The 17332-nt window shown below is 38.4% G+C and overlaps 3 protein-coding genes across 3 annotated transcripts; 1 reads left to right on the forward strand and 2 right to left on the reverse strand.

Annotated features, from left to right (window-relative positions):
- On the reverse strand, nucleotides 1-6456 carry LOC105277981 (2-oxoisovalerate dehydrogenase subunit beta, mitochondrial). The gene is made up of 8 exons (XM_011336747.3): nucleotides 5272-6456; nucleotides 4985-5062; nucleotides 4584-4786; nucleotides 4349-4504; nucleotides 2891-3062; nucleotides 2377-2522; nucleotides 786-872; nucleotides 1-401 (listed from the first exon to the last, which is right to left on the reverse strand). Exons 1-8 carry the CDS (start codon nucleotides 5411-5413, stop codon nucleotides 261-263), a joined length of 1125 nt encoding a protein of 374 aa, XP_011335049.1. The 5' UTR covers nucleotides 5414-6456; the 3' UTR covers nucleotides 1-260.
- Nucleotides 6457-6619: 163 nt separating this feature from the next.
- Nucleotides 6620-9019, forward strand: LOC105277980 (28S ribosomal protein S30, mitochondrial). The gene is made up of 4 exons (XM_011336746.3): nucleotides 6620-7430; nucleotides 7547-8151; nucleotides 8240-8633; nucleotides 8755-9019. The coding sequence occupies exons 1-4, from the start codon at nucleotides 6925-6927 to the stop codon at nucleotides 8963-8965; spliced, it is 1716 nt and encodes a 571-aa protein (XP_011335048.1). The 5' UTR covers nucleotides 6620-6924; the 3' UTR covers nucleotides 8966-9019.
- LOC105277979 (glucosylceramidase) lies at nucleotides 8961-12352 on the reverse strand. Its single transcript, XM_011336745.3, has 8 exons — nucleotides 11926-12352; nucleotides 11578-11634; nucleotides 10973-11291; nucleotides 10580-10848; nucleotides 9973-10401; nucleotides 9771-9850; nucleotides 9418-9698; nucleotides 8961-9330 (listed from the first exon to the last, which is right to left on the reverse strand). Exons 2-8 carry the CDS (start codon nucleotides 11621-11623, stop codon nucleotides 9216-9218), a joined length of 1539 nt encoding a protein of 512 aa, XP_011335047.1. The 5' UTR covers nucleotides 11624-11634; nucleotides 11926-12352; the 3' UTR covers nucleotides 8961-9215.
- Between the last annotated feature and the right edge of the window lie 4980 nt (nucleotides 12353-17332).

Consider the following 17332-nt stretch of genomic DNA (forward strand, 5'->3'; position numbering starts at 1 on the left):
TTTTCTGATAAAAGACATAGATTTCATTCATATGTACACACATACATAAACCATTTAGTTGATACAATTAATAGAGATAATATGAAATGAAATTAAAATAGATAGCAACATGTAAAAAAATTTAAAAAGTTAGTAACATACAATACGTCACGTTTCTCGGTAGACATTTTGCAATCATTGTCTCTTTCTGCAACGCATCGCAATAGACCCTTGTAGCTTTACCGTAATCCCTTTGTAACCTGCATTTATACTTTATATCTTCAATATTTGAGGATATCTCGTATAGCCGCGAAACAACGCCACTTATCCGGCAAGTAGAACGGTTCGAAGATGTGTGGGAAAGGACAGTCCCATCCCGTGACCCTTTGAACTGGCGCCTCCAAATGCAAGAAGCACTCCGCCTGGTTTGGCAATGTATCATGAAAGAAGTGTAGTTAATTTCTGATTAGCTTGATTACTTTATACATCAATCAACATATACAACCGATTTTTTAAATTGATTTTGCGCGGCAGATTAGATGATTAATCAAACGAAACGTGAGAAATTTGAGAAATAATTGATTAATCGGCCTTAAGGACTGGTTCAGAACGTATTTCTGTATGTATGTGTAACACTATCATCTCGCGTGACATTATATCTCCAATCTCGATGTATCCCAGTCATCAAAGACTTCCGACTTGAGATTAATTTATATATTACAATATATATAAATTATACATATATATAATAATTTTATATATATTCTTTTGATTTGCAACAAATTTGACTTATGAGAACACCTTACCTGTATAGTTGCGGCTATTTCTGCTCCAAATCCGTTTGTCATCGGCGCTTCGTGAGCGATAATAACGCGTCCGGTTTTCTTCACCGACTGTAACATGTACGCGTATATCGTGCATAGTAATTTATTGTAAGCTGGCCGCCAAGATCAATTCGCGCGTGATTTACTCCTCGTCCCATATTCTGTGTGTGTGTGTGTGTGTTTTGTATTGCGGTATAATAATAACTTATATACGGCCGATACTAAGTGAGAACATTAATGCCGCGACGACGGCACGAGCCGTTTTGCAACGGCTATCAAATACAAGTCTACGTATGATCGACGGTGGAAACGCACACGGGAATCGGTTGGCAATCGGGATGTAGGCACGTTAGGTGTTGGGTATCCCGTTGTAAATCATTAACAAAGGTAACTGGACAGGTGAGTGCGACTAAACGTCGGATACAGGTTTGTATGACATTTTCGATTTCTACTGATCTTCTCGGCCACTTTCAAGAGTTATACCGTCTTTCGTTCGATATTTCCCGCAGATGTTGATGAAATTTTACACGCTCATGCGTTGATGTCGCTAAAAAAAAAAACATGTATGTCGTGTTTAGCGTCAAACGTAACGATAGCTTATCCGACGTCGTTTTACGTGAATCAGCTCTCGCTAAAATGTCAAGAGTGCGTCAACTCGTTTTGGATTCTAACAGAGATGGTGCGATTCGACAATTCCTTTAACCGCGTGCACGAATCAACGGAGATTTCTCGCCGAAGCAATGTATCAGGATTTTGCTCCGCGAGCGATCGTCTCGTTACGAAACTGTACAGAGTTTCGCAGCCAGACATCGCCGGGCAGACAAGTCGGCGAATCCGCGGCTGTATCGAAATTGCGGCGAAACGGGTTTCCAATTACGCTCACCTCGTCGTGTTTGCGCTCGCGGCATATATAATATCGCGGCGGTTTGTAAGCCGCGAGTGCATACCGTACGATCGGCATATCATTAAGCGGCCATAGATCGATTAGCATAAATCAGCGCGATATTAGCGTGTATGGAAATCCGTGCTATCGTAATCCGAAGGAGCAAGCGAGCTGGCTTCACTCACGACCACTTTTCATTCCGCTATTGGACGTAACGACGACATCCGCTTCTGTCATCGACGATACGGAATCGTCACGTAGATCGAGTCGCAATATTGGATCGTCGCACGATCGAAACCAAGTACGCGAGGATTTTCGATATTCTTTCGCTCTCCGTCAACGGGGAACGCATACAAATGGTGCGAAAGGTATTGCAGTTGCGCCTTTTGTACCTTGCGTAGGTGTATCTGGCTATCTTCCATATCGAAATGTGCGTTTCGACTGATCGTGGTCGTTCGCAAGAAAATCGGACAAGACGAAGAGAAAGAGAGACGATTATACGGACTTTGAAATTCGGTGTCGATGAGGAAACCGCGTTTTCGCGAACCAGTAGATTATCACGACAAACGAGTAATGGAGAACGGATAAGGCAAGGAACGATACATATGCGTTCTCCGTCACGAGCGATCGCGAACCGATCTCTTATTCTCAAGGAAAAGGTTGCATAAAAAATGAAATGGGATTGCCCACCTCGCACACAAGTTCCGCGTCCCAAGGTAGGATGGAAATGAGGTCTATCACCTCGCAGGACACGTTGAGCTTCTCCTGCACTAGGTCGGCCACCTCCAATAGTACGTGCACCTGAGTACCCCAGCCCACGAGCGTCACGGCGTCACCTACGCGACAATCAAGTACATGTGTGTATAAACTCGTATCAAAACGTGAATGTATTATTGCACCGACAAACGCGGATACGCGTGCATTCTATCTGGTGTATCCTGTTTCGGGACCGGTCATCGGCGAAAACCCGCTCCGCCCCGACAATTGAATAATTCAAGGACGATTACATTCGATAAATTATATTCGCGGAGACTCGGAATTGCACGGACGATGTAAATAGTTTCTCTCTATAACTTTAAACGATGCTTCGTATTATTGTAACTGCTTTTCGTTAAAACACATGTTTGTCACGTGTATGTTTATTGAATGTAAACTTATCTAATAAATCCACATGAGAAACTTATTTATATAACGAAATTCTTACCTTTTCTTACAACCTCACCCTTGCCGATGTCGATCTTGTAATGCGCCTTGGGTACTTGGTCAATCGCCTTGCGATATAAAATTTTCGGCTCAAACATAATGCAAGGATCTGGTTCTTCTATGCAACTCAACAGGAGACCTTTTGCTTGCGCGGCTCCGCGAGGCACAACGACCTAAAGCACAATCTTTCTTGAAGGAGATCTCTTTTCACAAAATTCTTCTACACGAATTTCTACACAGAAAAAAAGTAAGTGTCACATCAAAACTTATATACTTGTATATACGCAACAATTTATAATCTTCGTAAAAGAATTTAATAATCTTGAATTTCAACTAAAATGAAATAATGAAATTATATCACGTTAAACGAAGAAAACAATTTTTGAATAAAGCAATTTTGTATAGTTCAATCAAGAAAAATATATTTTTATTATTTAAGAATAATTTTCTTGAATAGAAAGGAAACAATGTTAAATAGAAAATAACATATTTTCAAACTGTTTTCGCGTTGTGCGTTATGTTCAGTTTAGATTAGCATCGCGCGGCTGTCTTCGCGTGGAGGTTAATAATTTGGTAGAGTGTGATAATTGTGCATATAATAAATAATAGATATAAGATATAATCCCGTCAACGTGAAAATACGTCTCTTACCTCCACGCCCACGATCTTATTCCGTTATTATTTGACGCATTTTCTAGTCGAGAAAATAATTATATTGTATTCTTCAGGTGACAACTATAATATTGAAATAAGATTATAATATAGTTGAAATTCAAGATTATTAAATTCTTTTACGAAGATTATAAATATTGTTGCGTATATACAAGTATATAAGTTTCGATGTGACACTTACTTTTTTTCTGTGTAGTCAAAATAGGATGGAAGTGATGGATTTTCGGAAATATCAGCACGATATGCGCGGTACGCTTCTCTCGTAATCGCGATGTACGATAGCAGTGATTGTACATTAGTGTGGGAGCAAAACTTTCTTCATGCATACGTCGAGTATACACGTCGTACAATATTCATGGAATTTGTTGAAGAAAGTTGAGAACTCATAGCTGCAGCTATGGCTATGGCTCGGAATATAGCGAAGGTACGAAGAATGTCCGTGATGATGACAATCTGGTGGTGAAACTTGATCGCTCGCTTCGCCCGTGCAATCGAGATATATTAAATATCGATAGCTATTTACTTTTGTAAAAATATTTGAACCTTTAGGTGCTACGCATGATGAAAGTAATGGCGGTCAGAAGTAAATAAACGGCTGTACACTGATGGGCAGGAATGGTGTCCCTTTCCTACGTTCACGGAGCTACGTTATGTGCGGCACTGACAACCGCTGACAACCGAAAATAATACATAACGTAGCTCCGTGAACGTAGGCGAGGGACACCATTCCTGCCTATCAGTGTACATGTTACGTCCAATAAATAAAAAAAGTAGAACGTTTAGTAACCTTCAGGCCAGGAGTATGAGCGAAGTAAGCTTCTGGACATTGAGAATGATAAAGGCCACCATGGCCGACAGCCCCCCAAGGTGCGCGAACTGTGAGTTTGCCACAATCAAACATATTGCCGCTCCGATATCTCATCTTGGCTGCTTCATTCACTAACTACGGGGAAAACCAATATGTAATCTCGTTAATAGGTTATAATAATTAACACACTTTGTTGATTTATCTGGCGAAATACCTGATCGAAAGCGGGAAATATGTAATCTGCAAATTGTATTTCGGCAATCGCCGATATTCCCGCGTTGGCTAAACCAATTCCAAAACCAGCGATTCCTTGCTCACAGAGAGGTGTGTTAAATACACGATCAGCTCCGAAACGTTTCTTTAAATTTATTGTGCAACGAAACACTCCTCCGAATGCTACATCCTCGCCAAAGATCACTAAAAGTTTATAAAAGATTATCGATGAAACGTTTTAAAGATTTTCACAAAAGATCTGAACGGATTTTAAGTGTATCGAAAAGAGAACAATTTCTTTATAAATTAAATATATACTTTAAGAAAGAATAATTTCGGAATATTCGTTATATATTAGACGTTTATTAAACATTTCAAACAAATATATCAAGCTATACTCACCTGTACGTGGATCATTTTCCAATGCAAGAGCAAGTCCTTCATTTATTGCTTGATACATGTTCAGCTTTTGAGTCTCACCTGAAGAGTTATAATTTATAATATAAATGATCACGTGTGTAAATTATGCAGAATTAAGTAAGGAGCCTTTCGTTTCTTTAAACATTTGCACACACCGTGCAGAATATTTCATACGTTAATTTGCGTGCGCGACTATATTTACAGAACGTTACCTTGAACGTTTAAAGTTAACAAATACACGTGTGTCTCCAAAGTGATGGCCCACTTACCGTCTGCATACGGTGTCTCGCTTGGAAAATACGTAAAATGTATCGCTCTGACATGCTTGCACTGGTCGGGAGTATTGCCGTGGCTCAAAAGCAGCTTTCTTCCGGCGTTTCGCAGCTGTCGGCTCAACTTACTGAGCATCATTTTTCGTTCAAGCGTTACGCTGCTCGCGCGAGCATGCACTTTATCGAGCGCTCGTGGGTCTTATCACTATTTGCACACAATACGATATTCCGGAGCAGCATAGGCCGCTCGACCTCGTGTAGAAATGTGGTAAACAGCCACGGAGCCAAGTCTCAAACGATGTAAGCGATTGAACGAAGCGGCTTTGCAGTTCCGTGGTGAGTCTATCGTACGCGGCCGAACGGAAACTGGTTCCTCCGATCCGACACACGCTCCGCGTGTGAGGCAATGATTCGAAATGGGGAATCAGTATCAGTGAAGTGGGAGAGGAGATGGATTGCGATAACTCATTAATGTTAGTGGTGCCTATCGGCTGACGTCTTCGAAGCTAATTTAAATTTGAGATTAGTTGAAAATTCCTACCTACGAGTAATGCTTGACGTTACCACGTGCTGTAAATCTGATGATATATATACTTTAGATTTAACGATACATGGCATAAAATTACGTAAAATAACATGTTATCTTCTATGAAAATTTTATTTCCGCATCGCATTCCTTTTTCCTGCTTCTTGATTACTGAGTTGACAAATTCTACAAAGTGAATGACAAAAATGTAAGAGGTTTGGAAAAAAATAACAGTTTTACTTGGATGAATATTATATTATAACAAATGTCCATTCTTTATAATTACATCGATACTGTTATCGTTGCTATCTAGAAAATGTCAGGAAGAAATGTTACTACTTTCTAAAAAGAAAAAAGAAACGTTTACTTATCGAGGAAATGCGATAATTTGTGTTTACTCAATTACAAGATTACCAGATATGAACTTGACACAATTACTAATTTTAAGCTGTATCTTTTGCGAAATAACATTATTTTTCAAATAACAATTGAAATTTTTCTTCAGAAGCTATACGAAATGTAACGGACAAGCGTAGTAATAAGCGTAGTAATAAATGACGATATGTCAGCTGTTTTTCATTTTTGCTATTATATCTATTAGATTAATAAATATTTCATAAATATTTTATAAATATTTCATAAATATTTCTCTTACATATTTCGTAACTGTATTTCTTCTGTTACCATCTACTATTGCTCGTTTTAGTCGAGGTATTTGCCACGGTGGCAGCAGTGCACGGAGGCGAACCTTTCCTGCTGTTTCCGTAAAACCGATGGTCCTGGATGGTCCGAGAATAGTAGTTTGTCGTGTTCTAATTTTCGCGTGCTCCGAAATTTATAACAAAAAAAGATTATATTATGTATATCTTTTTAATGTGACCGGCCAGACGAGCTTCCCAAAATCAATTCGGAATTAATCAGTTGGCCCACTACTCGAATTAATTTCCACTGTACAAACATCGAGACGTGATATAACCTATACAAAACACAGAATTATGATTGAATTTATATAATAAAAATTAATTAATCTGAAATCAAATACATTTTTGATCATTGAAACTGGTCCAATAATCGTGAGGTGACATATAACTTATAAAGTGCAAGTTGCTGCTTTGATAGAAAACATGTCTTTGTTTTCAATCAACTTTGTTCAAATCCGGAGGCTATCGCTTATTGTCAAGGTACCAAATTATGGAAAACAGAAGAAATACAGAGGACAAAGCGTTACCTATGGCGAGTTAAAGAAGAGAGAAGCTGCGCTGAATAAACCTAAACGGTTTACTAAAAATACAGCGGAATCATTGTATCCACCTATTGAACACTTAGACAAGAGGCAAAAGAAGCAGCAGATCGTTCACGAAGAGATTAAGAATCTGGAAACCGTGGAGGAGAAGATTTTCAAGATAAATATGCCACGATATTATGGCTGGAAATCATTGATCCTACATGAACATAACATACAATATAATTCTTTGCCATATGTACAACAGATTACGAGAACACACATCGTGAAAGAGTCTGGTCTTCCGGCTTATTATGACAACGTAATTTCAAATGACCAGCTGGACAACATAGTACAAGAGATCAAAGGTAGCGTGGAGGATAATATAGCTTTTGAATATTGTAGAAGGTTGGTATATCCATTTTGTTACAAATGAAAAAGTGTCTAGTCATTCACATCGTGAATGACTAAATCGCAAGAGTTTTGTGCGATTTTTTTAAAGCAAATGCTTTACTATGTTGCAGAAAACGGGACGAAACCAAAATGGAAATGTTGAACGAAAATAATGAACATTTTAAAACGAAAAAGTTTATCCAGAAAATTAATAGAACAATACTCATACATCTATCCTCCAAATATCCGCATTTATTAAATGCGGAAGTCGATTATGAGCCAAGGTTGGAAGCATCCTGGTTCTTGGGCGGTCTGGAACCATCTGCACGTCATAGGATGGTGCGTAAAAAAAACAAATGTCTTCGTAAATTTGCTGACGAGCCAGTAACCATTCCTGTTCAATATGACGGTCACCCCGTGATGCACCTGAGACACAAGCACCCACTGAGGGAGATTGTCCCTCTGAGCGAGTGCACGAATCCAGCTTATGATGTGCCTACGTACGAGTTCTCTCCTGAAACATTGGGTTATAAATTTGGTTTGCAACATTTGACCAATATACCTGGCTTCTGGCCCGGGGACGAGAGCGAATTTGGATTATTGTCTTATCACACTTGTAAAAATCTAGAAGACAGAACAAAGAAATATAACGACATAACGGACTATTACGCGACACTCTCAGCGCAGGCCATATTAGCATCCTACAGCTGGTTATTGTCGCAAGCCTGTTATCAAGGTGTCTCTTCTGCTCAAATTACATTTTATATACCTTTATAGAATATTTCTCTGTTGCATCATACTACGTCTGTATCATAAACTTTCAGGTTTTTCTACTTACAATGACATTACCTATCCACTAACGACTCAAACTGTCATTACAAATGGAAAGTCGTGGTCATTCTGCGTTTATCAGCTTAATACTATATTATTGCACTCCCAGCACGTGAAGGAAAATCCAAAACGCAACATGTGCTGGATCACAGAGCCGCTGAAATTGTTTGACAAAATAGAGAACGAAAAAATTCACGGTCTAAATGAACAAGTTCTCAAGACCTTGGTCAAATTTTACGTAAATGCTCCCGAGGAAAGGCAGGATGTAAACCTGAAACCTTATTTAGGAGAATCGGTGAAAGTGATAGCCGACATAGAGCACGACGAGAGGAGAAACTGGCTGGAGAAACAGTACAAGCATCTCATGTGTAATAGGTCGAGGCACAGGTGTGTAACGAGATAATGTTAAACATTGTTTCATTGATTGCACATTTTTAATTTAAGTAGTACACGGCAAAAGGAACGTTTACATTTGATATCTACAATATATGTATGTATATTTCTTCAGGCGGATACCAGAAATTTATCAATGGCAAAAAATCTACATGATTCAACATAAAACTCGTCCGATGGAAAAGAGACGAGAACCGTGGCAATTCGGCATCAATGTAATGCATCGTCGATTGGACGATCATACGCCACGATACGTACCGAAGTGTCTACGAGAGAATCCCAAGAAGAAAAGAATAGGACGATGGGAAAAAACCTATTATCCGTGATTAAAACTGTATGTAATAACGCATTGAACGTATAAATATATCGTGTGATCGAAAACAATTACCAATTCTTACGCAATTATCCCGTACAGACATTGCATTCATTCATCGTGGGCGACCTCTCGTATAACAAACTTCAACGTCATAATTTACTCTCGTTTTTTTTTTCTTGAAATAAAAAGAACAAAGAATTTTGTCTATGTGATGTGTCGAACAATATTTCCTCTGTTCGCAATTTGAAAAGTTTCTGGTATTATTGTTGCTCTAAATATAAAAGAGTGTTAAAAGAGTTTGCGGGTATCTCCAAATTGATCGTGTGCTCCGACATATTCGTACTTTTGACCGTTACATTAAAAGGCTGGTCAGCCCTGTAACAAAGAAGATTACAGATTAGATACATATATATATATGTGTCTCAAAAGATACACATAATGTATTATATATCCTCTACTGACATGTTAACGATTACAACCACAATTCTCTGTTCGGGTGTGTAAAAAGCTATCGCTCGAAGGTTTGGATTATCGAGGCCTTCAGAGTAGATCCTATAAGAATAGCGTGGCACAAATCTGCTAACGTGAGCAAGCGCATAGAACATTGGCTGTTTGTAAAACTCGTCATTTTCCGGTATCACAATGATGGGTGAATCGACAAAGTTATTGGCCCAATTTGGTCCACCGGTCGCATTGAGCGCCATGTTCCAATCGACCCATCCGACTACCCAGTGCGACAAATTCTAGAAATATATTTGTGAATTGCATGAATGTGCTTGCAAATTTTGTCGAATATTAATTCTAGATATACAAACCTGGATTATATCTAAAATATATGCTAATCCTCGATTCCACGATCCTAATACCACCTTCTCTATGTCCCACGAAGAACTACCTGTGAGAATAACGTTATTCGTTTTATTTTTTCGAACAAGACTTCTCACGATTATATTTCCAAACATTTCTTAATTGAAGCATTTATTAATTATTATGATACGTTAATCAATTTATGCTCACCGGTGCATGCTTCGGTCATTAGTATAAACTTATCCGGATTTTCTCTATGCGTTATATCTAATCTCATAGGTGAGAATAAATAATCCGTGTACCAGTGGTATGCGATACCGCCGAACAATTTTTTGGCCTTTGGATTAAGGAACATCGTATTGGGATACCACGGCAATTCGAACCGCTGGTCGTCCATCGCCATATAGACGGGATTGTATCCGGCATTGGACAAAGTCGGTGCCAAATACTCGGCGGACCAAAACGCCTCTCCTCTGGGAGTCCAAAGCATGGAGTTGAAGGAAAAATTCACAGCGGCTCCGTCCATCGGCTCGTTCCCCGGCGTCATCCCCCATATCTCCACCCCGTGTTCTTTATACGCGTCATAGAATTTCTTCACGTACTCAGCGTAAGTTTCATAATATTGGGGTTCTAGGAAACCTGTTGGATCAATCGCGCATTATGTACATCATCTTGTCGCAATTCTCTCAAATATTTAGAAAAGATAAAAACCTATTTTCTAAGAAAACATTCAGTTTGTTTTTTGTGATGTGATAATGTCGTTACAAATTTAATCTTTCAGAGAGACTATGTATTATTGGGAGAGTCGTAAAATTACCTCCTCTTATGCTCTTGGTGGATTTCATCCACCACGGTGCGGACCATGCGGCACAAAATATCCTCAAACTCTCTGGATCGGGCATAATGCTCTTGATATAATTCAGGTAGTGGATCTTATACTCATCCTCTTCGACGAGGCTGAAGTTACTCAACGTGACATCGTAGGCCGTGTCGTCGTACGTGTACGGCCTCGTCGAGAAGTCGGTACCCGCGATGGGTATGCGGACATGCGTGTATCCGATACCAGAACGTGAACCGAAATACTGCCTAAAACGAGTTATACGATTATTTTGCGACGGTTCCATCAAGTATAATACATGATTAAATGGTGAAATGTCCATTTTTAAACGAGTGTGGCTGTGTTCTTCGTTAATTAACGCCGATTACGTACTCTAACAGAATCTGCTGAGTTTCATTACTGAGAGTTCTGATGTTGAGTGCAGTGGCGTCGGTCATCGCACCGCCAAATCCATGTATCGATTGATACGCTTGACTGCTGTTCACTATGAGAATCAATCCATTATTTTCATTATTAATGGAAGAGAAATCGCCAACGGTGAGCTGCAACCTTAGACCGTCCTCGGTAGATGTGTACCACTGAAATTGACCCGCTCGTAATTCCGGCTCGTCTATCGTGTCGCAGTACGTTGAATTGCAGACGCATACGATGCGTCCTGGTCCAAACGATTGTTCCACGCAGTTGTTACTACCTGCAATAAAATAGGGAATCATCGTCAAGGATAAAGACATAATAAATACAAATGTCAAATGTCGACAACAATCGAGAATTTAACTGATAATTGTGTCGCAACTAGAGACCTGTTCCAAGAAGGCATAACAAGTTAAGTTTATATTAATATTAATAACATTTAACTAAATGCAAGATATGTGTCATTTTTCTTTCTTAACAATTTTCCTCAATTACAAAGCAAAAAATTTCGTGTTTGAAAATAGAATAATATTAATGTGCAACCAAGCGTTAAGTGTTGCACTTACCTTGCACTGCAGCAAAGGCGATGATTAAGATTATTGCGCGCAACATCTTCGACTGTGCTGCAAAAAATTAACAGTCTGTGAATGCAGAATAAAATATATTTAATTAAATCACTTTTTGATTAAATGGAGCACTTGTCTCGCTCGTCGACGCAAATATTATGATCAGATTATTTTATTTGCAAGTTATACGTTTTATATAATCAATATTTACGATAACAATTCTTCATATGTATAAAGCTGGTTAAAATACAAGTTTCATTCGTTCGTTAAAGATACGCTGAAATTGATACCGAAATGACCGGAGAATTATATATCTCGCATTGTATTGACGCGATGCGTCATACTTACGTATTATATGTGTGAGCCTCACTCTTCGTAATGTCAAAGCATATTACTGCTGTCTGTCTCTTCTTTAGCAGTTCCTCGGTGACGACTGAGCAACGAGGCGAGTCGTAATCAGGCGATCCCCCTACCTAACTGGTACACAACGGAGATATCATGGCCAGATAAGCTTTGCCGCTCGATGTTAATTTATCATAATAACATTGTAACTAATGTGCATCTTATTACTGTACAATTTAAATACCGAGGTTACACTTCTTTTGGAACATAAAAATTGTACTTGCACATTTTTCAAAGAAAAGTCATTTTTGAGCGAGTTCTAAAGCGCGCTATCCAATCGACTAAATACATTTGCTCGCAACTTACGTAACGACATACAATTTGATAAACGTAACGGAATACGCTTTTACACAACGTGTAAATACACAGTTTGTAAATAGCAACAAAAGATATTTTTTGCCCACATTTCATACGTTTTTGAAATTTCGTAAAAAGGATATGTCAATTCAATTTTTTTACTCTTGCAGTGAATAATGTATTTATCGCATATTTTCCAACAAAGAATGTTATCTATCATCAATGCATCATCATTATTAGATAGTCGAAAGTCTACGAATATATTTTAAAATATCTTTTAACTCGTAAAATATAGACTTTGAGTCAAATTAGTCACAAACATTATTGCCAATCATTGACCATAGTGAACGAAAAAATGTATCTATGCCAATTTATGCAAACGCGTTGAATGCATTGATAAATGCGTTGAAATAATTTTATGCAAATACAAAATACGACTCATTGTCATATATCATCAGATAGACAAATTTCTCAAGGATACTTTCGCATACATTTAAAGATTAAAATGCATTTTCACAAAAATGCATTTTATAAGTTTTACAAAATTAAAATTATTATCTGCATACGTTCACTTGCAAAACACGATGTTGAAAATGTGATACTTGTCTATATCCATAAATATAAACATTCATAAATGATTAATACAAGCTTGGCATAAAAAAAGTAGTTATAGCTGAGACAACTTCAGATAACGTTTGAAAAATAATATAATTTTGAGCAACATACAAACGATTATACATATATGGATGTTTGCTTATTTGTCGAAGCAGATTAATCATCAATAATTTCAATGAAAATTTTAAACAGAATTAATATAAAACATTTATCTCTCATGTATTTTAAGTTATATGAAATCTATATGAATGTAACGTAATATGTCCACGATAAGACACGCATGAATTGTTTACCAAATCGAAGGGTATTTAATTGATTATTTAATCACAATAAATAATTTTCATTGCGCCAGTATCGCATTATCTCGATCACGTTGTTAAATGAATCGCAAAACATTAGCATTTAAAATCCACTCGTAATAACTGACCGAGTATACATCACTTTAATCGCGCTTTTCTCTCGTAATTTCCCACATTTCCCTAATGGATACACCATCGTACTTGCATGACATAATTTAATATCCGCCTGATACATTAGCTTAATAACTGACTCGAAACCATTCAAAGATTTGCTCTACAGTGGCTCACGGATGTAAGGTTTCGGTTCAATTAGACGGCAATTAGTGTCAGTACCAGTCAGAATACAAGTTAGCCGTTTACTCGTGTTTCATATTAAATCTCATATTAAATACCGCAACTGATGAACAGCCTCATCAGTTCCGCAATTAGTTCCGTTACTACTGTAGTATCAAAGTGCAGTCTTTTGATACTGTGTAACGCGACTTGGGAGTTACATTGAGAGTTACATTCAATGGTATCCTTTTTAAAGTTAATCGAGGGTAATTACCAGCGAACGGATCGAACGCTATCTGCTCCTCGTTACGTCGTAGCTCGCGTTTGCGTGGAATTTTTTGCAATTAACTTCCCGCGAGATATCGCACCACCAGTTAAGATCGCTCGCAGGTTTTTGCTCCTTTTCTGCTACCTTTGCTGCTTCCTGCTCTTGCTCCTGCTCGTCCGTTTCGAGGGCTTTTCTTGTGTGAAACTGTCCTGAAATCAGGTGGCCGTTACGTAACGCTGTGAATTTCAGCAAGCACGAACGAGACCCGAAGGAACGCTAAAAGAGAGATGCGCTACGAAGTGGCATTGCGGTGCAATCCCACGGTCTGTGCGCGAGCGCGTACATACACATAAACGTTAATAGCGTAATGTGAGTGCACGTATACATACACTTTTTTCGTGTGTTTACATTACAGGAAAATTTCGTGTACCATATTCTCGAATGAATATTTTCCCTTAATTGCTAAATGGCTTACAACTGGATGGACAGGTAGGTAAGTTGGTAAGTAATTAACCCTTTTAAAGGGGGAGCCTGCTTTAGAACGCTGAAAATAAGGTATATTTTACGAATTGTTTTTGGAGAAACTATACAGCGGATCATTATAAAACTTTGATGCATTTATTAGTACATGTTTAAAGATAAAAAAAATTATTTTTTTATTTGAATATATCGCTTGTAGAGGTCGTCCTGGAGAAATCTTAGTGCAGCCGCGTCGCCGACATTGCAAATTGGTGAGCATTCTCCTGCCTCCAAATTTCGTCTAAACTGAAAAATTGAAATGTGTTCTCGTTATTTATGAATTCCCATCGTCGATGAACCAAAGAGAGAAGAAAAAAGTTGAAAAGTGCCAAAATGGTGGAGCTTAGAACACAAAAGTACGATTTTTAGGCAAAGTTTTTGAACTTTTTCATGCAAAAATAATTGTTTAACTTAATGTTTTTATGAATATTAAAGGTTCATCGACGATGGGAATTCATAAATAACAAGAAAATATTTCAATTTTTCAGTTTGGACGAAATTTGGAGGCAGGAGAATGCTCACCAATTTACAATGCCGGCTGCACTAAGATGCCTCCAGGACGACCTCTACAGGCGATATATTCAAATAAAAAAATAATTTTTTTTATCTTTAAACATGTACTAATAAATGCATCAAAGTTTTATAATGATCCGCTGTATAGTTTCTCCAAAAAAATTCGTAAAATTATACCTTATTTTCAACGTTCTAAAGCAGGTTCCCCCCTTAACTACGCTAGCGAACCACACGCTACTCTTTCATGTCCTGTCTTCTCAGTTAATTCGCGTGACATTTTGTTTTGTCCATGTCGAACAATGTCTCTTGAATATGAACTAGAATAATTAAAAGATTAATCTTTTGTGACGTGTGACCATTTTGTTATATTGGCGTAAAGCGTGCTGCGACTGTAAGCGAAAAGAAATTCCACGTAAAAATGAGGTAGAGTTTGCTCATTAGAATGCTTTGAAAAATATGCTTAAAAAATGAATGCTTTAGTTCTCACCAAACTTTCGTATGCGAGAGATGAAATTTCGAGCGGACTGAATTGATGAGAAAGACGTTCCCGGTGTCATCATCGTTGGAAACGATGGCATGGGTCACGACGGGCGAGATAAAGAACAAGGATTTGAGGAGGGTGACATATTCAATTTTGCAACGAAGCGATATGTCTCTCTCGTTGAGCATTGCCACGCGGTCGCTGGTGCCTGGATCCGCTGCCGTATCTCTTATTCGAAATCCATGGGTCGGAAAAGCCTGGGTGATTTCAGCTTTTTGCGACACGCAACGAAATTTACGAGAGGCGATATCGTCATTTTCGTCACGTAGCCACGACGATGAACGGAACGTGTACTCGTCGTCGTCGTCGTCGTCGTCTCGAAATGCAGGAAATTGAAAACACTAAGGTGCGCGGATTCCGATGCCTTTCCAGCATATGCGCAAATGCAGATTCATATTGGCGTACGTTTTGGCCATACGTAAGCAGATTAAAGCAGATCTGATTGTGAAGTAGCACACACGCAATTTTCCAGATACGTATTTATACCACTTTACAACTTTACCACTTTATATGATTTATGTTGAAATAAGTGAAGCAAGAAGTATTGAATTAATTGAAGTTAATGTTAATAAAGGTTTGCTCGATAAGGTCTTAACGTGATAAACGACGCAGCCTCATGCTCGATTGTACAAATTTGCACAATTTTGTTACACATCAGTGATCGAGGCAATGTACAGTCAACAGCGATATAATTCCCCGCAAAATGGTATATATTTTAATATAACCGTCAGAGGGATTTGGCGACACGATCGACATGGAAATCCATGCCGTATATGACAAACTGTTGGCCGCAATTAGGAATAGGCGGACGCGAAACAAGCTCTGCGAATGTTGTGACGATATCGGTAAATCCAAATATGCGGGTATACGTGCGGGCAGCATACGTCGCCTCTCGCAATATGTGCATTCAATTGCATAAACAGCAAAGCGAAATTTATAAAAGTTATAACAAAGATCTATAGAGTATATACTTGATGATAAAAAATAAACAAATAGATCTGAAATATTAATATATTTGACAATATCGTTAGTAAAACCGACAAACTTTATATAATATCTTTTATATCTGTATTTATATACAATTTTCATTGTAATGGATGGTATCATTGCGTGCAATAATAATTACATTAATGGGATATGCATCGGCGGAAGCGTGAAATTGATTTACGCGAAGCTCAACGCATCGGCCGCACTTACCGTCGGAAATTTTCCGCGTCGGAATTTGCTCGATTTGCGCGTTATTTAACAAAACGGACGCACGCGTTATGCATTACCTACCGGATAATTCGGTGAATGGTTTTATTGTGTTCGCACAAAATGCACAAAATTCGCGAAACGCGCAAACTTATGGATACCGTTAGCTGGAAATAGTAACGACGACCCCCTGCGCAAATAATTGAGAGTTCATCGCAAAATCTCGTTGCGCGTGTTGCAAGCCCTCTTCGTCGGGAATTCTGTTCGTATCGCGCGTAATTCGTTTCCCGGCCGCGCTCGGGAGATGTAAATTTCACGTTATTATTGAAATCAGCAGATTGAACCGTTAACCACAGCTGGGGTGTACGCAGAGTTGTCGTCGGTTGCACATGCGGCTGGTGCGCTATATAAAAAAGAACGACAGGAAAAGGGAGAAATGAGAAGGAGGGAGAGAAACAGGACGTTTTCCGCGAGTGCGGATGCATTTTGCCATTTTATTTTACCTCCAAAGCGCCTCGTGTGTGTTGCGTTCATTTTGCTTTATTGACTGCATCCGGCCATTTATAATGTCAAAATCAACGACGACACATAAACGCGTTTATTCCATAGATTGCGATTGAGTATTTTTTCAACACGCGTTTCCAAACGCATTTATCATGAGTTAACGATATTTGACAACTGAGACAGAATTTTCACGATGCACGAATCTTGTTCAAGTTATAACTATATTTATATAACTTTTGTAAATAATTATTTTTTTATTTTCAATCTTCTAAGGAGAGTAACACTTTGAAATATTAAATTTACCTCGAGTAAGATATTCGTTAACTTTAT

The sequence above is a fragment of the Ooceraea biroi genome, chromosome 1 (genome assembly GCF_003672135.1).
Source record: "Ooceraea biroi isolate clonal line C1 chromosome 1, Obir_v5.4, whole genome shotgun sequence".
Taxonomy (NCBI): domain Eukaryota; kingdom Metazoa; phylum Arthropoda; class Insecta; order Hymenoptera; family Formicidae; genus Ooceraea; species Ooceraea biroi.